Source organism: Diceros bicornis, chromosome 40 (assembly GCF_020826845.1).
Source record: "Diceros bicornis minor isolate mBicDic1 chromosome 40, mDicBic1.mat.cur, whole genome shotgun sequence".
Lineage (NCBI taxonomy): Eukaryota > Metazoa > Chordata > Mammalia > Perissodactyla > Rhinocerotidae > Diceros > Diceros bicornis.
The window spans coordinates 15,149,603-15,171,157 of record NC_080779.1 but is presented as its reverse complement, the minus strand read 5'-3'; the positions used below and the strand labels follow the sequence as shown (position 1 = coordinate 15,171,157).

General features: G+C 42.0%; 1 protein-coding gene across 1 annotated transcript in view; it reads left to right on the top strand.

Moving 5' to 3' along the window:
* VWA3B (von Willebrand factor A domain containing 3B) overlaps nucleotides 1-21,555 on the top strand; it is a 184,528-nt gene that overhangs the window by 30,135 nt on the left and 132,838 nt on the right. The window contains exon 7 of the mRNA XM_058534636.1: nucleotides 7,613-7,738. Within this exon, the coding sequence (XP_058390619.1) occupies nucleotides 7,613-7,738 (126 nt within the window). The remainder of the gene's footprint in view (nucleotides 1-7,612; nucleotides 7,739-21,555) is intronic.

Sequence of the window (21,555 nt, the reverse complement as noted above, 5' to 3'; positions counted from 1 at the left end):
GAAATCCCTCTCCTCGAGAAGCTTATGTTCTGGAACAGCCTATTTGGAAGTATCTGCCAGGTGTCAGGGATGTGCCAGGGAGAGCGGTTACAAAGACAGATCAACGTAGTTCTGTCTTCAAGGAAGTCACCATTGGATAAGGGAGACAAACATGCAGATAGTAGAAGCCCAACACTGGAGAGCTCTCAGAGTTAGTAACCCTGTTGGGCCTGTCCTGGGGTGACTGCCAATCCCAGGGCAGGCAGATTACAGCTAAGCCAGCAGATGTGTGCTGTTACTCATCAGAATGTCACATTAGGCCCTGGTCCTGGTGACACAGCTCACCAACCATCATCACCTACATATCAGAGTTACAGATTGGATGGTTTCCATCCCAGGAAGAGATGAGTCTATAAGCCTCTTGAGGGAAACTAAGAACGCCAATATATAGCAGATGAGGTTTGCTTCCCTAGATCTTGCATTGTGATAATTGGCCAGGATACACAAGGTCAGTGTTCCAGTGTGGAGAGTGTGGGGGCTTTGGAGACTGACCCTAGGTTGAATCCTGACTTCACCACTTATTAGTTGGTGGACTTGGGCAAGTTCTTTAATTTCTCTGAACCACTGTTTGCTCATCTGTAAAATGGGCATGATCAGCCCTACTTACGCGATTGTCTTGATAGTAAATGAGGTAACATGTTTAAGTGCTCAGCACAGTGGCTGGCACATAGTAGGTCCATAGTAAATTTTAGTTTTCCCTTCTTTAAGTATCAGCAAGAAGCAGCCTTTATAAAATACATCTGCAATAAACGACACTCTTAGACACAGGAGAATGTTGTGAACTGTGTCAGTGAGCAGTGGCCTGGAATGGGTATCCAAAAGATGGTTGTCAGGGACTCCCGAGCACTTTGAAGGGGAGAAAGTGCTCCGACTTCTTTGGGGAGCATTTCCTTAGGGCAGAAATAGGGACATCAGGGTATTAGAAAGTTGTTCCTGGAAATCACTCAACTTTTTTTTTTTCCCCAAGAATGTTTTGGATAGAAATAATTCAATTTACATGTCTGTCTCACCTATTAGACTAAAGCTTCAGAAACTTTCGTGGAAAAAGAATCACTAGGATGCTTTTAAGAGTACAGTTTCCTGGAGCTCCACCCTCAGAATGAATCTGGGGTGGGGCCTAGGAGTCTGCATTTTGATAAGCAGACCACGGGGTTCTGACACAGGCTCTGAGGACTACACTTTGGGAAGATCACACTGGAGTGAGAGCCTCTTAAAAGCTGGGACTGTTTCCTACTCATTCTGTATTTCCAGTGTCCAAATAGAATAGGCATTGATCAAGTTTCATGGAATAAATGAGTGAATGATGATTCTCCAAGAAGATGTCCTACTGAGAGAAGAATGTTTTTAAATAATTGGCTTCCTGGTTTCTAAGTCAGTCTTTTGTGAGTTTGAAGAAAATAATTAGTCTCCTAGAGCTTGCTCCTTCCTGAATGACCTGGCAGAGTCGTGTGAGTGATGCCCAGTCCCCAGAAGCCTACACGACTCATTTCCACAAAAACAGGCTTCTGTTGAGGTCAGAAGGCTGAGCAGATGCTAGTGTGGGGTTCCTGCCCAACAACAAGCGTCCTGGCCTTACTGTTTCTCTGTTGATTCAGAGTCAGTTGAGAGAATCAGGGAGCAGCTGTGTGACCATCTTGCATTCTTTCTGTGAACTGTAGGTCCCTTAGAACTAAAAGACGTTCTGGCCTTTTTGTGATGGAAAAGCTCAAAAGCAACAATTTTGATAAATTTTCTCTACAGGAAACTCATGAAGTTCCCCTGAATTTACCATTTCATTAAAACATTTACACTTTGAGTTGGTGTCTTTTAAAAGATATTACCTATTCTAAATAGAATAGATTTACTCAACTAAACTTTATTGATGGGCGTTTTCCCTTCAGATAGTGCTTCTCTCTCCCTGTGCTCACATCTTCATCGCCTGCTTGTACAGTAGCACCCAGAGCCTGTGGTCATGCTTCTTACTGAGTTTGGTGGAGCACTTGCTCTTTACCTTGGGGAGCAGAGTGATGTTTCTCTTCAGGTTTTCTGTGTGAACATTGGACAATTAGACTGCATTGCATTTGCACTTTACAGTGCTCCGCTTAGAAGAGAGAGGCCCTGTGTATTGAGAGTTGCCCATACTTGGTATTTGACATCACTTTTAAGACATCATGGCTGGGGCCCGGGCCCGTGGCTTAGCAGTTAATTGCGCGTGCTCCGCTACTGGCAGCCCGGGTTCGGATCCCGGGCACGCACCGATGTACCGCTTGTCTGGCCATGCTGAGGCCGCGTCCCACATACAGCAACTAGAAGGATGTGCAACTATGACATACAACTATCTACTAGGGCTTTGGGGAGAAAAAAGGGAAAAAAAAAGGAGGAGGATTGACAATAGATGTTAGCTCAGGGCTGATCTTCCTCACAAAAAAAAAAAAAAGACATCACGGCCCTTGTGAAACATATATATTCACTGCCCCAAGAAAACGTTAGACATTTATCCAGATGGCGAAATGACTCTATTGGCTTTACATTAATTTGTGGTTAATTTCCACAGGGGGAGACTGAGTGCAGCCCCACGCTCCCCTCAGTGGCTGGGCCATGGGGCCAGATCAAACCAGCAGGTGTTCAGTGACCTCTCGACAACAGAACATCTTAATATATCATTTAATGCAAGAACTGGGAATTTTTCCATTACAACAAAAACTACTGATTGCACCACTTTCAGTCCCTTTATGGATGTAATATATCCCCTTACACCAGATCTACATTATAATTTTAGGTCTCTCCAAATTTTAAATACCTTTTAATTAATTTAATAACTTATTAACTATTTTAAATGTTATATTGCTTTCTGAAAATAGAAGTATATGCTGCTCTTTCCTGAAAATACTGATTTTTGATAGTTATATTCAGCTCTTTCAGATCCTCATGACTGAATAGGCGTTTAGGGCTCAGGCAGATGGCAAAGTCTCCACCCAGCGGGGCCCATTCTTCACCCCCGAGTCCTGGGCGATGGGGAAAGGACCACAAAGAAAGGAGACCATAGTAGTAGACCTAGGGGAAGGTCTGAGATTCCAGGTTGCTGAGGGGGGTTTTAATTTCTGGATTGCCCTCTCTGTACTACATTAAATTGTCCTCTGACCGGTGCCACACCTAGCTGCTTTTCTAATCGCCTTTCCCCTCCTGCTCTTGGAATGCTAGTGTTTCAGATACGTGAGGGGAGCCTTGCCCAGCTGTGGCACAAGGATCTAAAAGGAAATGACTTACTGCTTTAAGGCATGCCATTGTTAATGTCTAGGAGACTTGGGGAATAGCCACATGCTCAAATGATGTGAGTTTTCCATATTGCTTGGAAGAGCTTCTTGCAGTATTGGGGGCTGTCAATTACGACACCAGGCAATCCCTTGAGGAAAGAGTGTATTAGGTGCTTGATAATTGTTTCATTGTGGTAAGGAAAAGTAAAAACAAGGAAAGATAGAGATTCTTACTGAAAACACTGGGTCTTGTGCTAAGTGCTATGGAGGATACAAAGAAAGAAAAGACATTGACCCTATGCTCAAGACGCGTACAATCCAGTGGGCAAAGTCAGTCTGTGCAAACATCAACAATAACCCAAGACTGAATAGGAGACCACAGCTCTCGACAGCAGGCCAGCCGTGGACACTCTGCTGAGTGGTAAGCTGTATTGAAGGCAGCTGCCTACTAAAAATAAAGCATCGTGTTTGTGAAGGATTGACTTAAATTAGACTGGATTCAAGGTCATGCAGATACTAATTCACCATCTCTGGCTGATACTTCTTTGTGTTCTCTGGAATAGGAGGTGGAGTGACAGGCAGCCAGTAATTGTATATATCACCAGCCTATCTCATGGCCTGGCCCGAGAGTGTGTCCTGGCAGCAAAAAGACTGAGAACCGTGGTTGTGGCTTGTTCATTCCCCGGGAATTGAGAAGGAGCAGGAGGCAGATCACTGTTTCCTGGGGTGGCTGGGCAAAGCTTGACGGTGGAGTCAGGACGGTGCCTTGAATGAAGGGTGGGGCTCGGTGAGTGAGTCCCCTGATAGGGAGGACAGTGGGAGTACAGCGGGCCCTAGGGGGCTGGGAGGACAGTGCTCTTCCCAGGTTCATGGTGGCAGAGTATTAGAGGGAGTGTTATGGGAGGCCTTGAACCCTGGACTCAGGGGACAGGGCCTTGTTCACTGCTGTATCTCCGGCACTGGCAGTGCCCACTCACCACATAGTAGATGCCTAACAAATATTTGCTAAACGAATAGATTAATGAATTGAACTCTGACACCTGGACTTTATCCTGTAGGTGAGACAGGGCAGATTTGACAGGGAGGTGCTGTTTTGTGGCAAGTACTCAGTGGGCTCTTCCCATGACTCATCAAAACGTATCTGTCCTGGGTCTCATTTCATTTGTAAAACTAGCCAGTCTGAGAAATCAATACTGGATGCTGATGAAAAACAGCAGCCTAATGTGATATCTTTCCCAGCTGATGTCAGCATTCTGCAGCCTTCAAATTGTTACCACATGCACGGCGTGTGGGGGATGTCACGGGTGGGTGCAGGAGGGGGCCATTTGGGTCGGAGGATCTTTCAGGTCACCTAGATATCTCTATGGGGAACCATACCCTGCTTCTGTGCGTGGCAGGCCTTGGCTGGCTTATCCGTTGGTGGTCAAGATCCATAAGGCTCCGTTGTTGTTTCATCCCCTCTCTGGTTGAGCCTGGAGAGTTTCAAATTCACAGAGCTCCCCGAACACTGGGATTTCCTGTGCCACGTCCTCCCTCCCCTTCTATTACCAGTGGGGCTGTCTCCCTTGGCTGCAACTGTCTGATATTCCAGCTAAGTCCCTTAGAAGTGACTCTGATCATAATGGTAGCCCTTGCTCACTGCCTGTGGAATAGCTTGAAATAAAGCCTCTCCATTCTAAGTTATGCTTTTCACTGCCCTGTGGTTTTTCTTGTTCACTAGCTGGTTTTGTTTTTAAAGCAAAGCTAGGTAAGTGGATAGTTTTGAGTTGTTTCATTTCCTGATCACCGTCGTAGGAATCTGTACTTGCCTAATTACGTTGACGAAACCAGTGTAGTGATAACCCTAATTACCACCTGCACAGGGGAGCACGTCCCCGGTCACTGCTGCCCCTTAAACACACTTTCCTGTCCCTGGATCATCAAGAGTCAGCTGTATTTCTTTGGAAATTTTTCCTTGGAGGCTGACTTGTGGTACACTCCCTCTTAAGATATTATTGACAATTTTGGGTGAAATGGAAAGCCTTGACTCGTTTTAAACTTTTAAAGAGAGAATCCTACTTAACGCCTCCGTGCTGAAGCAGGCAGCTGGAGGGTAGTCCTGCTTTCACAGTGGTCAGGAAATCCCTTGGGCTTCAGGTTTGCATTTGACAGCAGCGTGTGATATTTTTGGAGTTCCAGTACGGAGCTGGGTACACATCATGTTTCACTCCTTGGACGGTTGATGGCTGCAAAGCCATGGTGGCCATCCATCTCTGTCAGGGCTTGTTGCTTGCTTCTTTATGAACACAGCTATTAGTACTCTCTCACGTGATCTGGCCGACTTCGGAGGCCCCCAGCTCTGATGTCCCTTTACTTCTGCCCTGCCCGTCTTGACTACATATTAAAAGTCAGGGGGCTGGCCCCGTGGTGGAGTGGTTAAGTGCGCGCGCTCCGCTGCTGGAGGCCCAGGTTCGGATCCCGGGCGTGCACCAACGCTCCGCTTGTTAGGCCATGCTGTGGTGGCATCCCATATAAAGTGGAGGAAGGTCAGAACGGATGTTAGCTCAGGGCCAGTCTTCCTTAGCAAAAAGAGGAGGATTGGCATGGATGTTAGCTCAGGATGATCTTCCTCACACAAAAAATAAATAAATAAAAGTCAGAAACATCAACTCTGGTCTGCCCTGGTCTGTCCTGGGTGGATGAATCTCCTGGGGGGGGCCTAGACCTGATGGTGGTCTCTCAGTCTCTGTGCTTGTGGGATCTCAGGCATCTGTGGACTATTGTGTAGACAGGCTTGGAGGGTGGGGTCTCAGCAGCAGCTGGGGGCAGGGGCTGCAGGGCCCCTCTATAACCATGCATCCCTTTTCCAGGGCAACTGAGTTGGTGCAGTCACACCAACTTGGGTTTGACTCCCTGGTCTGCCACTCATTGGCGGTGTGATCTTGGACAACTTGCTCTGCCTTAGTTTACACAGCTATAAAGTGGGGACGAGAATAGAATTTGCCTGCAGATTTGTGATTAAGAGAAATGAGAAAATGTTTAGAAAGGCCCAAGCACAATGCCAGGCACATAGCATGTACCCCAAAAAGGTATTTATCATTAGAGAATTTGGACTCCGCTTACTTTAATGATGACACCATTAGTGTTCTATGAGCAGACTATATACGGTCAGTGAAACAGAGTTGTGTGGGTTTTTTAATTAAAGTTTTTATTGGAATGGAGTTTTTGAAACTAGAGTCTCTAAATACATCTGCTAAATTCTTGTCTGTACATCCATACTAGAAGCAACCCCAGGGCAGAGAGTCCCCTGTACCCTCCACAATATTTGAGTAGTGCCAGGCTGGTGGCTGGGCCCACAAAGGCCACTGAAAATGGGTGATGGCATCTTCCCACCGTGGTTGCCTCTTGGAGCCACCACTGGCCTCGTGTGCACAGCAGCCTCTGGCTGAGAGGCATGTGGAGATAACTGTAGGTTCACACACAGCTGTAAGAAATAATAGAGATCCATATACCCTTTACCCAGTTTCCTCCCATAGTAACTTCTCACAGAACTATAGAACAATATCACAACCAGGATATTGGTATTGATATAGTCAAGAGACCACCACCGGCTCCCTCGTGTTGCACTTTTGTAGTCACACCCATTTCCCTCCTGCTCCTACACCCTCCTTAACCTCTGGAAACTACTGATCTGTTAGAACCTGGATCTTGGGGAAGGCAGAGCCTCTATCCCAGTCTTGGACCTCTTACCCGTGGGACTAACTTTTATTGATTGATTGACTGATGGTGAGAGTGACATAAATGTCTATATTAATGGAGCCATACCATGAAAAAAAAATGTCATACAGCCAAGCCTAACCCTAAACTGAGACAGCAGAGGTCCAGAAAAGGAGGCCAAAGAATTATTATTACATTAGGGGAAAATAAAGACTTGTGAAGATGGTTTCACAGAAGCAGGAAATCTCAGCTAAATCAAGAAAGGATTAGGGGTTTCACATGCTATTGAATCTCCCTTCCTCAAAGCAATCACCCCGGCTTTTATTAGGTGCTTTTGAATATTTTTGTTCTTTTTCTTATTTGAGTATTACCAATAATTTATCTTAAAATATTCTGGCTGCTACAAATATTTAATTTACAAGCATTTATTGCATCCTGAAGTCTGCATTTATGATTTCTTGAGGTGACAGCACTTCCTTAGGGATTTCAGTTCTGAGTCTCAGAAAGAGATGAGTGGCGAAAGTGGAATTTGATGTTCAGAAATGTTCTAGAAACTTGGCGAGGGTGTACCAGGCCTGCAGGGACTACCAGAGAGTTCTCAGGCCTGCCATAGCTGCCCACTCACGCTGTGTTTCCCTTCCCAGGAGCTGGGGTCAGAGAGGACGTGTTTCTCATTTGGAAGGAGATGGAGGAAGCCTACAGCACACTGGCCCAGATTCAGAGGCTGGTGGCCGAGCCTCCCAAGTCCGACGTGGCCACGGCAGACCGCGGTGGGTGCTGTTTATGGTCATGAGTGTAAAAGAGTCATGACTGTTGGGGATGGGGGCTGTTTCTGTGTTCCTTTCTGAAGAGAGCTCCTCAGGCCAGCTGTGAGCAGCTCCTGAGGAGAGTTTCCAGAGCTGTGCTATAGTGTGTGTGTGTGCGTGCGCGTGCGTGTGTATGTAGGTTGTCAAAGAAAGACCAGAGCTGGGCAATAGTTAAATTGATAAAAACAGATTCCATTCAGCAACTATTGCAATAGAAGAAAAGAGACCTCAGTACAGAACTGGGCTCAGTTATGAATACAACATGGACAAGTGGGGATTTATAGCCGAGGAGCAGAGAGAGGTGTTGGTGGATGGAAAATTACTAAGAGGAAACATCAAGGGTCAGGGGGCATTTCTGGGTAAACCCACCTGACAGGATTCTTGCTGAAGGCAGGCCAGGGTGATCAGACATCACCTGGGGGGCGGGGGGGAGGGTGAGGAATTTTTCAGATATTGAGGATGGGGGATTCTTGCTAAACTGAGTTGGGATTTTTGCTAAAATTGAGCAATGCAAAGACAAACACAGAATTGCAATGGTTGAAGCCTAGTGGAGAAGAGGATTCAGAGGAGCGTGAGTTTTGGAGTGTTATTCCCAATGCCATCACTAGATTAACCTGAATTAATCTCTTTAAGCCTTAGTTTATTTTTCTGTTAAATAATTGTTAGTAAGTGATTGTCTCTGTTGGGCGCTGGTTTCATTTAGGGCACCCCTGGTAATAACAGTAGTTATCACTTACAGCACGTACCTTATGTGTGAGGCACTGTTCTGGGCTCTTCACAAGCAGTAACTCATTTAATCCTTACCACAATCTTATAAAGTAGGTGTTACTCTTATCTCCACTTACCATTAAGTAACTTGCCCAAGGCCACACAGCTAGAAGTGATGAAGCCCATTCAAACCTAGTTCCTCAATAAAAATACCGATATCTGGCTCTCAACCCAGACATTCTGATTTAAGGGATGTGATCTGGACAGTGGGGCTTTTGAAAGCTCCCCAGGTGATCCTAATGTGCAGCAAAATTTGGGAACCTCTGCCAGGCTGTACTGCCTCCTGGTACCCTCCCTGTATCACAGAGGTGTCAGTGTGAGAGGAGAGCAAGAAGGCCAGGCCTGCTGGGGATGAGCATGCTGTTGAAGAGGAGAGAGGGGAACGGGGGCGTGTGTAGAAGAAGGAAGAGTTTGAAGGCATGGGCGAGCTTGCCCTGTGTGACTCAAGCAGTTCCTGGGGAGAGTGACTTTTTCCTGTGACCGAGTGTCCTGACTTGGGCCTGGGGCAGCAGCAGCTGCCGTTGCTTCGCCAGGACCATCTCTCTGGGGTTCCCAAGAAGAGGCCTCATCAGGCTTGTCTGGAGGGGCTGCTGTCTTGTAGTGACACCCCACTCGGTGCGAGCTTAGAGTCAAGAACTCAGAGAGTCCTCTGTCATCCCAAGAGAATGAAAACAAAGCAGGGGGACCCGGGTTAAAGTAAACACCCCTGCCAGGCAAAGAGGATGGTGATCCTGCTGCTGGGGTGTTTGTTTGGAGGAGTGCTATGGACTGAATTGTGTCCCCCACAAATTCACATGTTGAAGCCATAACCCCCAATGTGACTGTATTTGGAGACAGGGCCTTTAAGGATGTAATTAAGTTTAAATGAGATTGTAAGGGTGGGGCCCTAACCTGATAGGACTGGAGTCCTTATAAGAGGAGGAAGACACACCAGAGACCTCTTTTTCTCCGTGTGTGCGTGCACAGAGGAAAAGCTATGTGAGTTCACAGCAGGGAGGTGGCTGTCTACAAGCCAGGAAGAGATGCTTCACCAAAAACCAACCATGCAGGCACCTTGATCTTGGACTTCCAGCATCCAGAACTGTGAGAAAATAAATTTCCGTTGTTTAAACCTCCCGGTCTATAGTATTTTGTTAGGCAGCTCGAGCAGACTAATATAGGGAGTATTTAAGCTGGGGATAGTTAGTCCTAAGGATTAACAGAAGGTTTTTAGATATTATTCCTAAAGGAAACAGAAGAGCTATTGGCCTCTGTAATTGATAAAAGGATAGACCGTCATCCTTTTGTTTCAGTCTAATACACACACACACTAAAAACTAAAAACCAAAATAACTCCAAGTATAAATTTTCAAAAGATCCTTCAAAAGTACCATTTCTATTGAAAAAGGAAAATTTGGTTAGGACCTTTCACTGTTGGATACCCATGAAAGCTTTCGTAACCTTGCTTTTGCCCCAGAGACCACATGTAGAGTGTGCCACCCGCTCCTGTTGCCACCCACAGCCCAGTGTTTTCGGGGCAAAGGCTATGCCAGCCCAAGACCCTATGTCTGCTTCGTGTGAAGGCAGCAGCCATTCCCCAAGTTTGGCTGCCAAAGCCCTGCTGGCCAGAAGAGTTAGGGTAACCATCTGGAGAGGAGAAGGGTCAGAGTGGAGGCGATCATGTGGGTTGCCATTGCATGTGGAACCTTCATGTGAATTAGACAAAGTCTCCCTTCCTGGGCATAGCGGCCCCCACATGACCACTGGGCTGGGTGCATGGGCTCAGCAACCAGCTCGCACCTATAGCCATAGGGCCATGGGGGCAGTTTCTGGCAGGGATGACTCATCAGCCTGTTGCCTGGAATAAGAAGATAGTGAGGCCGGACCCTCTGGCCACTGGTTAAATTTAGATCTCTTTTAATTACCAAGAGCAGGACATTAGAATTCCCTGGGGCAAAAAAACTGGCAAAAATATATGAAACAATGGTTTTTAAAGACACTGGACACCAAGCAATGAAGACCAGTGATCCCTGAGATACAGGGAAAATCCAAGGTGAGCTCTATGATTGTCCCAGCTGAATGCTTTGAGAGCATTTCCAGGGTATGGTGTAGGGAGAAGGATCCCAGATGGAGCACAGCAAACTTCTGAGTTTGTGAGACAGAGCTAAGAGTCCAGGGAGACCAACATATCTCGATTTCACAGGACTAAGTACCAGAGAGGAGAGAGATGCACAGAGAGAGAACTCTGGAAATCTGCAGAGAGCCACCCTTGAGAATTTGGCTCAGTACTGATCAGCTCATTCATGTGAGAAAATTACCTGAGGCTGGGAAAGATCCATTGGAAATAATTAAAAAGAAAGAGCTTGGAGCTCACACACGGCCAGGAACAGTGCCTGTTCTCACCAGCCTGACTGGAAAGATTTACAAGTCTTTGTAGACCTCTTGGGAAGCAGTAGCTTCTTGGGAAGGTCTTGCCTCAGTAATGACTAGGCCTAAACTGAGCTCTGGGCCTCCTAAGAAATCATCAAAGCAAGACGTGAAAGGAAAGAATCTCTTTGTATGTAACTTAACTGCATCTCAGAACAAAGCTCAATGAGATTTATAAGAATACAGGAGGGCCGGCCCCGTGGCTTAGTGGTTAAGTGCGCGCGCTCTGCTGCTGGTGGCCCGGGTTCGGATCCCGGGCGCGCACGGACGCACTGCTTGTCTGGCCATGCTGAGGCCACGTCCCACATACAGCAACTAGAAGGATATGCAACTGTGACATACAACTATCTACTGGGGCTTTGGGGGAAAAAATAAATAAATAAAATTATAAAAAAAAAAAAAAAAAGAATACAGGAACATCCAGTATCCAACAAGGTAAAATTCATGATGATTGGTGTCCAAGCAAAGATTAACTAGGCATGAAAAGAAGCAGGAAATGTTTCCCTTCGTAATCAATCAAAATTGACTGGAAACTGACATAGATGTTAGAATTGGAAGAAAAAGACATTCAAACAGTTATTATAACCGTGTTCCATATGTTCAGAAAGCTAAGTAGAGACAAGGAAGATAAAAAAAAAGATATGTATTGAACTTTTAGAGATGAAAACTTTTAGGGAAGAAAATGTAGATGGAAACGTGCTGAATGGGATGAATGGCACATTGGACATTGCATGAAAAAAGATTAGTGAACTTGAAGACATAGCAATAGAAACTATCCAAAATGAGATACGCAAAGAAAAATAATAATAATAAATAACAAGCAAATAAAAGAGCATCAGTGAGCTGTGAGACAACTTCAAGTGGCCCAATATACACGTAGATGGAGTTCCTGAGGAGAGGAGAGTAGGGGGGATGGAAAAATATTTGAAGAAATAAAGATTAAAAATTTTCCAAATTTGTTGAAAACTATAACCCAGAGATCGAAGAAGTTCAATGAATGCCAAGTACAAGAAAATGAGGGAAACTGTACCAAGGGACGTCATAACCAATTTGCTCAAAACCAGTAATACAGAGGAAATCTTAAAAGCAACCAGAGAAAAAAGAGACGTTGTGTACAAAGGAACAAAGATAAGCATACCAGCAGATTTCTTGTTGTAAGTGAAAAAACAGTGGAGCAACATCTTATTTGTTTCCTTCAGTACCTTAAACTTTCAATCTAGAATTCTATATTCTGTGAAAATGTCTTTCAAAAATAAAGACATTTTCAGACATAAAAAGTTGAAAAAGCTTATTATCAGCACATCTGCACTGCAGAAAATGTTAGAGGAAATCCTTTAGGCAGGAGGAGAATGATGCTTTTATATGGAAAAATGAGTGGAAATATGGATCTAAAGAAGGAATGAGAAACACCCGAAATAACTACATGGATAAATATATGATATTTTTCTATTTAAATATCTTTAAAAGATATTTGACTTTTTAAACAAAAATAACCGTCTACTCTGGGATCTATAACATACGTATAAGTAAAATGTATGATAACGATAACATAAAAGCGGGGAGGGAAGTTGCAGCATTATTCATAAATTCCAAAGATGAACAACCCAAATGTCTACCGCCAGACAACTGGATAAACAAAATGTGGTATATCCATACAATGGAATATTATTCAGCCTTAAAAAGGAAGGAAATTCTGACACGTGCTACAACATGGGTAAACCTTGAAGATGTTATGCTAAGTGAAATAAACCAGACACAAAATGACAAATATTGTATGATTCCCCCTACGTGAGGTACCTAGAATAGTCAAATTTATAGAGACAGAAAGTGGAATAGTGGTTACCAGGGACTAGGGGGAGAGAGAAATCGGGAATTATTATTTAATGGGTACAGAGTTTCCATTTGGGCCACTGAAAAAGTTCTGGAGTTGGATGGTGGTGATGATTGCACAGCAATGTGAATGTACTTAATGCCGCTGAATTGCACACCTAAAAATGGTTAAAATGATAAATTTTATGTTATGTATATCTTACCACAGTTAAAAAACAGCAACAACAAACCACTGCACTGAAGAAAAAGAAAATCCAGGAGGCGAGAAATGGAAGTTTGCTATTGTCAAGTTTTTATACTATGCGTGAAGTGGTATAATATCAATTGAAGTTAGACCATGATACATTGAAGATGTATACTATAAACCTAAAATAACCACTAAGTAACAAAACAAGCCAACGAAGGATGTAAAATGGAATTAAAAATATTCAATCTAAAAGCTATCCCAGGGCCGCCCCGGTGGTGCAAGTGGTTAAGTGCGCATGCTCCGCTGTGGCGGCCCGGGGTTTGCCGGTTCGGATCCCGGGCGCGCACCAACGCACTGCTTGGCAAGCCATGCTGTGACGGCGTCCCATATAAAGTGGAGGAAGATGGGCATGGATGTTAGCCCAGGGCCAGTCTTCCTCAGCAAAAAAAGAGGACGATTGGCGGATGTTAGCACAGGGCTGATCTCCTCACACACACACACAAAAAATAAAAATAAAAGCTATCAGAAACAAAAAACAGAGAACAAAGAGCATATAGAGCCAATAGAAAACAAATAGCAAGATGATAGACACAAACCTAACCATACATATGTCAAAACTTCTCAGTTTATACATTTTAAATGTGTATGGTTTATTATATGTCAATTATACCTTAACACAGCTGTTAATAAAGTAAAAAAAGAGGATGTGGATCACTCCTGAGTTGCTGAGCTGTTCAGGGATGTTGATGTTGCTGCATCTGAGTGTTCTATGTGTGCGTATGTCTGTGTGTGTGCCAGGTATGACTCTCAAACGAGAAGATGGCTTTTCTCACAAAACATTTAAGAATTTGTCCAAAGTTAGGCAGACTTTACTCTTCTTTGGGTGATGCTGCAGCTAAAAACATTTCAGGAACGCCTTATCTGGAATAACCTTCACAGCCGTTTTATGACTCACTAGAGATAGTGGGTCTAGTCGTGCCAAGATTGGATTCCAAATACTTGGTTGGTTCAAAATATCAAACTCAGTGTCAAAAGACAAGGAAGGGGCTAGAGGCTCATTCAGGCTCTGCAGGCAGTTCCAACCAGGAGCTCTGTAGGAGTTTTGAGCACTTTTTTTTTTTTTAACAAGTGGAGAGGGAGACAATGCTCATTTTTATTGGCATTGTATTAAATAACTGGCCAGATTTCTCTGTAGTCGTGGGTGGTGGTGAAGTACACAGGTTTGGAGTTAGAAAGACATTAATCCTGGCTCTGCCCACTCCTGTATGACCCTCAGCAAGATGTTTGTTGTCTGTGCCTTAGTTTCCTTATTTGCAAAATTGGGATGATAATGATAATTCCTACCCTATAGGGCTGTTGTGAGAATTAAGTGAGAAAATACATGTAAAACACTTAGAACTGTGCTGGCACATAATTAGAATGCACTGACAACTTAAGAAAAGGTTAATCCTTTTATTTATTCTCTCATTTATTGAGTGCTTACTATATGTAGCTCTGTACTAGACGATGAGTATAATAGCGAGTAAAACAGACATGGAACGGGTCCGCATAAAGTAGGACCTTGTACCATTTCTTGCTCAGTGAGGGTAGAAAATCAGATGCACACTGAAGTATAATTACCAACTGTGGAAGTATGACTAAGGAAAAGTATGAGCTCTTGAGCTATTCTCTGGGGAAATGACATTGGAGCTGATGTCTGAGGGTTAAGGAGGTGAGTTAATGAGGTGAAGGGGTGGGAGTAAGGGGAGAGTGTATGCCAGGCAAAAGAATAGCACATGCAAAGGTCCTGAGACAGGAAGGGGCATGGCACTTTAGAAGAATTAGAAAAGATGGATGTGGCTGGAGCTCAGAGTTCAAGTTAGCAATTCGCCTGTGATGAGTCTGGAAAGGCAGACAAGGACTGGATCATGCTGAGTCTGGAGCCCATGGTATGAGATGTCAATCCTTAGTTTCAGATCAGTGGGAAGCCACTGAAAGATTTTAAGCAAGGGAAGGATAAGATCACATTTACATTTAGAAAAAAGTCACTTTGGCTACTGGGTGGGAAACAGATTGGAGAGGAGGGGCTGAGTGAGGGTGAAGGCAGAGAGTTAAGATGTTAGTATAGATGAGAGATGATGGCATCTTGGTCTAGGGTGGTAGCATGTGAAGATGATGATAAGTGGGCAGATCTGAGGGAAAATTCAGATCTTGAACTTAGCAGGACTTGGGGGTGAGGAAGATGTAGGTGTCAAAGCCAAGCTCCTATGTGGATATTGTGGTGAGGGAATGCTGGAGGAGAACTGGGTTTGGGAGAAAAGATGAGTTTTCTTTGGACCTATTAAGACTGAAGCACCCTAGAGAAACCCAACAGATAAGTAAGGGAGGCAATTGACTCTGCAGGTCTGGAGTTCAGATAGTTGTGAGTGACACAATGTTGAGGTGAAGTGGACATCCTTGCTATACAGACAAATATGGGCCCATCAAATGGGAATCCCATGTTTCTGAATCTCTGACCCCAGAGTTCTTTGGATTCTGATATCCACAGAGAAGAACATATCATGTGAGTTTTCTGTTCTGTATCAATGATGTCCAATCAATGTACTAGATGAAGACTATTTACCAACATGATGACTTGAGATTTGAAGGCAGAACAAACTAATTTACAGAGCACTTGTATTTACCTTCTCAAGAATATCTTTCCTTTTTGTTCAAGTAGGACTGCAGGATGAGATCTGGGGCAGAGCACAGCCGGTTTCTTATGCAACCAGAAGCAAATGGCACACTTGTCAAAGTGCTCATCCTTCAGGCAAGGCAAAGGAGAAAATAATATTTCTTCCCGGAACTGACACTTTCCCAGCATGCCTTTACACCATGAAAGCTCTTACAGTCAAATGAATATTGACAAGCTGATTAATAAACAGCAAGTGAGAGGGCCAGGATTTTGTTTAACTCAAACATGTATTTTCTCATGAGTATTGAGCTCTATATTTTCCGGACAGAAAACACAAACAGAAAAACATCTGTATAGGAATAGCATGTAACACTTCCAAAAATCAGAGTTAAGGCTCTCACTGAAAAGTTTCCCCCAAAATGTGGGGGAAGAATTAGTTCACTAGAATTCTGTAGATGTGATGCATTTAATTTAGGAAGCATGTTGGAATGTAATACACGGTATGATGAAATGTTAAAGCTAGAATCATGTTATTAAAAAGTGACTGTGGTGGGGCCAGCCCAGCGGCGCAGCGGTTAAGTGCACACGCTCTGCTTTAGTGGCCCGGGGTTCACAGGTTCGGATCCCAGGGTCACACCCACACACCGCTTGTCAAGCCATGCTGTGGTGGCGTCCCATATAAAGTAGAGGAAGATGGGCATGGATGTTAGCTCAGGGCCAATCTTCCTCAGCAAAAAGAAGAGGAGGATTGGCATCAGATGTTAGCTCAGGGCTGATCTTCCTCACACACACACACAAAAAGTGGCTGTGGTAAATGAAAATGCAAATTCAACTTATCAAAATTTGTAGAATGCAGCAAAAACAGTGCTTAGAGGGAAATTTGTAGCATTAAATGCATAAATTAGAAAAGAAGATAGGGGCCGGCCCCGTGGCTTAGCAGTTAAGTGCGCACACTCCACTATTGGCAGCCCGGGTTCGGATCCCGGGCGCACACCGACGCACCGCTTCTCCGACCGTGCTGAGGCCGCGTCCCATATACAGCAACTAGAAGGATGTGCAACTATGACATACAACTATCTACTGGGGTTTTGGGGGGCAAAAAAAAAGGAGGAGGATTGGCAATAGATGTTAGCTCAGAGCCGGTCTTCCTCAGCAAAAAGAGGAGGATTAGCATGGATGTTAGCTCAGGGCTGATCCTCCTCACAAAAAAAAAAAAAAACAGGAAAGAAAAGAAGACAGATCTAAAATCAATAATCTTCCACCTTAGGAAACTAGAAAAAAAGAAGAGCTAATTAAATCCAAAGTACACAGAAGAAAAAAAAAATAAAAATTAGAGCAGAAATCAATGAAGTTGAAAACAAGAAATTGGTAGAGAAAATCAACAAAATAAAAAGTTCTTTGAAAATATCAATAAAATCAATAACCCTCAAGCCAGGCTAACCAAGAAAAAAAGAAAGAACACACAAATTACAAATATCAGAAATGAAAGAGGAAACATCACTAGAGGTCCCATGGGTATTAAAAGGATAATAAAGGAAAATTATGAACAACTCTGTGTCCACAAATTTGATAACCTAGATGAAATGGACCAATTCCTTGAAAGACACAATCTGTCAAAACTTCCATAAGAAGAAACAGACAATCTGAATAGGCCTATGTCTATTAAGGTAATTGAATCAATAATTAATAACCTTCCACAACAGAAAGTAGCATGCCCAAAAAGAGAATCTTGAAAGCAGCAGTAGAGAAGTGACTCATCATACACAAGTTGTCCTCAATAAAATTAACAGCTGATTTCTCATCAGACACCATGGGGGCCAGAGGTAATGGGATGAAATATTCAAAGTGGTGAAGGAAAAAGACTGATAACCAAGAATACTATATCTGGCAAAACTATCCATCAAAAGGAAGAAGAAATTATGATAGTCAAGATAAACAAAAACTGAGAGATTTCATTGCTAGCAAACCTGCCCTACAAGAAATACTAAAGGAAGTCTTTCAGGACAAAATGAAGGGATATTAGAGAGTAACTCAAATTTACGTGAAGAGATAAAGAGCACCAATAAAGATAACTACATGGGTAAATATAAAAGACAGTATAAATGTAGTTTTTGTTTGTAACTCTTTTTTTTCTCCTATGTGATTTAAAAGACAACTGCATATAGCAATAACTATAAATCTGTGTTGGTGAACACATAATGTATAAAGATATAATTTGTATGAGAATAACAGCACAAGGAGAGGGGAAGGAATGGAGCTATATAGGTGCAAAGCTTTTGTATACTATTGAAATTAATTTGGTATTAATCCTAACTAGATTGTGATGTTAAGACATTAATTATATTCCCGATGGCAGCCACTAAAAACATAACTTAAAAAAATATAGTAAAAGAAATGCCAAGGGAATTAAAATGTATACTAGAAAATATCTTCTTAATGTAAGAGAAGGCAGTAATAGGGGAATAGAGGAACAAAAAGGATTTAAGACATATAGAAAACAAATAATGAAATGGCAGATGTAAATCTACTGTATCATTTATTATATTACATAAAAATGGATTAAACACTGCAATTAAACAGTAGAAATAGGCAGGATGGATTTTTTAAAAAACATGATCCAATAGTATGCTGTCCACAAAAGACACACTTTAGATTGAAAGACACAAATAGGATGAAAAAAGACATACAAAAAATAACAATCAAAGAGCTGGAGTGGCTATACTAATTTCAGACAGAAGAGACTTTAAGACAAAAATTTTTACAAAGAGGGACATTTGATAATAAAAGAGTCAATTTGCCATGAAAGTATAACAATTATAAACACATGTGCACCTAACAATAGACTTCCAAAACATATGGAGCAAAAACTGACAAATTGAAAGGAGAAATAGTTCAACAATAATAGTTGAAGACCTCAATATTCCACTTTCAATAATAAATGGAATAAGTAGGCAGAAGATCATTAAGGAAACAGAAAACTTTAACAATACAATAAACCTACTAGACCTAACAGATATCTATAGAACGCTCCATGCAACAGCAGTATAATACACATTCTTCTCAAATGCACACAGATTATTCTCCAGAAGAGACCATATGTTAGGCCAGAAAACAAGTCTCAATAAATATGAAAGGATTGAAATAGTAAAAATATGTTCTCTGACCACAGTGGGTAAAATTGAAAATCAATAACAGAAGGAAAATTTGGAAATTGACAAATATGTGTATATTAACAGCATGCTCCTAAATAACCAATGGGTGAAAGAAATCAAAAGGTAAATTAGAAAATACTTTGAGGTAAAGAGAAACAAAAACTTTATTTATTAAGACTTATGGGATGCAGCTAAAGCAGTCCTTACAAGGAAATTTATAGCTGTAGACACCTATATTAAAAAAGAAAAAAGATCTCAAATCAATAAACTAACCTTCCACCTTAAGAAATTAGAAATGATGCTGGGACAGCTGGATATCCACATACAAAAGAATGTAATTGAACTCCTACCTCACACCATATACAAAAATTTAACTGAAAATGGATTAAAAACCTCAATGTAAGAGCTAAAATTATAAAAATTTTAGAAGAAAACCTAGATATAAATGTTTGTGACCTTGAATTAGATGATGATTTATTAGCTATGACAGCTAAAGCACAGGCAACCAAAGAAAAAATAGATAAATTGGCCTTCATAAAAATTAAAAAATTTTGTGCTTCAATGAATACTATCAAAAAAGTAAAAAGATAACCCACAGAATGGGAGAAAGTATTTGCAGATCATATATCTGATAAGGATCTAGTATCCAGGAGATATAAAGAGCTTTTACAATTCAACAAGATAAGACCAATAACCCAATTGAAAAATGGAAAAGAGATTTGAATAGACATTTCTCCAAGGAAGATATACAAATAGCCAATAAGCACATCTGAACAAAAGATGTTCAACATGTTATTAGAGAAATGTAGGTGAAAACCACAGTGAGGTATCACTTCACACCCATCAGGATGGCTATAATAAAGACAGACAACAGCAAGTGTTGGCAAGATACCGAGAAATTGAAACCCATATACATTGCTTGTGGGAATGTAAAATGGTGCAGCCGCTTTGAAAATAGTCTGGTAATTCTTCAAATGTTAAACATAGAGTTATCATATGACCCAGCAATTCCACTTCTAGGTATGTATTTAAAACATATGTTCTCACAAAGACTTGTACATGAATGTTCATAGCAGCATCATAATAGCCAAAAAGTAGAAACAACCTAAATGTCCATTAACTGATGAATGGATAAACATAGTGTGTATATGTATATATATACAGGAATACACAAGAATATTATGCAGCCATAATTCCATTCCATAATGGAATATTATCCATCAGTACCATAGTTTGGTACTGATACATGTTACAACATGGGTTAACTTTGAAAACATTATGCTAAATGAAAGAGGCCAGCAACAAAAGGCCACAATTTGTATGGTTCCATTTACATGGATGAAATGTCCAGAATAAGCAAATCCGTAGAGTAAATTCATGAGGGGATGAGGAAAAGGGAAATGGGGAGTGACTTCTAATGAGTATGGGGTTTCTTTGTGGGGAGATGAAAATGTGCTGGAATTAAATAGTGGTGATGGTTGCACAATAGTGTAAATAAACTAAAAACCACTGAATTGTATGATTTAAAAGGGTGAATTTTATAGTCTGTGAATTATATCTCAACAAAAAAATTTTTAAAGAATACATTAAATAAAAATGGTGACTAAAAATGAAAAAAATACCTTCGCAATGGTGATCAAGATAAAAAAAAAAGTGGCAAATATTTTAATTTCCCAGGGGAAGCAGACTCAGATTGCTGTCTTGGTTTAATTCCAGTATTCCCGCTCTTGTTTCAGAGTTCCCATTCTCACTCCCACATGAATTTCAGATTCTTAATCTAATGTTCCCAAACTCTGTTAATCCTTTTCTCATTTCTTAATCTCAATTTTTCCACTTTATACCAAACAACCTGAATTGGTCTGTGTTTATCTTCCCATGTCATGCTATTTTTTTTTTCTTTGAGGAAGATTGAACCTGCGCTAACATCTGTTGCCAATCTTCCTCTTTTTCTACCCCCTCCCCCAAAGCCCCAGTGCGTAGTTGTAGGGTTGTAGCTCTTCTATGTGGGATGCCGCCTCAGCATGGCTTGATGAGTGGTGAGTAGGTCTGCGCCCAGGATCCGACCCAGCGAACCCCGGGCCGCCGAAGCAGAAGGCACGAACTTAACCGCTATGCCACGAGGCCAGCCCCTGTCATACTATTTTTAAAGAAATAGTTGCCTAAGGTATAATTTATTGCCTACATCACTGATCCTCAACTATTTTCAATTTATTTTAAATGTCATTTTAGATGTAGACGCATTAAAATGTGGCTTTTGAAATTCTTCTCTTGGAGTCTGTGCTCCAAAAGTGGTTTCTTCTCAGGCTTCATGCAAGTTTGTCCCTAAATTGACTATTGCTCCTTATTTCTCAGTAGCCAGTTACAGGTGTTGTAGTGTAAACATTCTTCCTTCAGCTGCCTCGTTCACAGCCTACTTGTAATGTTTTTTAGCTTCCTTCTGTCAGAATTATGAGGCAGAAGAGAAAGTAGGAGAAATGTAGAAGGATGTCTTTGAGAGGGCATTCCCTTTTCATCCATGTCCTGCCCATTATTCATGCTTTATATTCTCTATTTTTATGTCTACTTCTTTTTTGCCTCTTTATTTTTTTAAATTTCCTTTCCCTCCCACTTTCAACCCCTGAAGATTATAGGAATTAGGGACACTTAGAGTTGGAATCATTTTTCCACTGGTTTATGAAAAGTTGGGTAAGCCATGGAACCTTTCGTTTCAACAGAGATTGTACTTTGATTTTTACAAGCATTACAAGGGAGAAGTAAAAATCATCTCATGATATTCCAGGGGAGA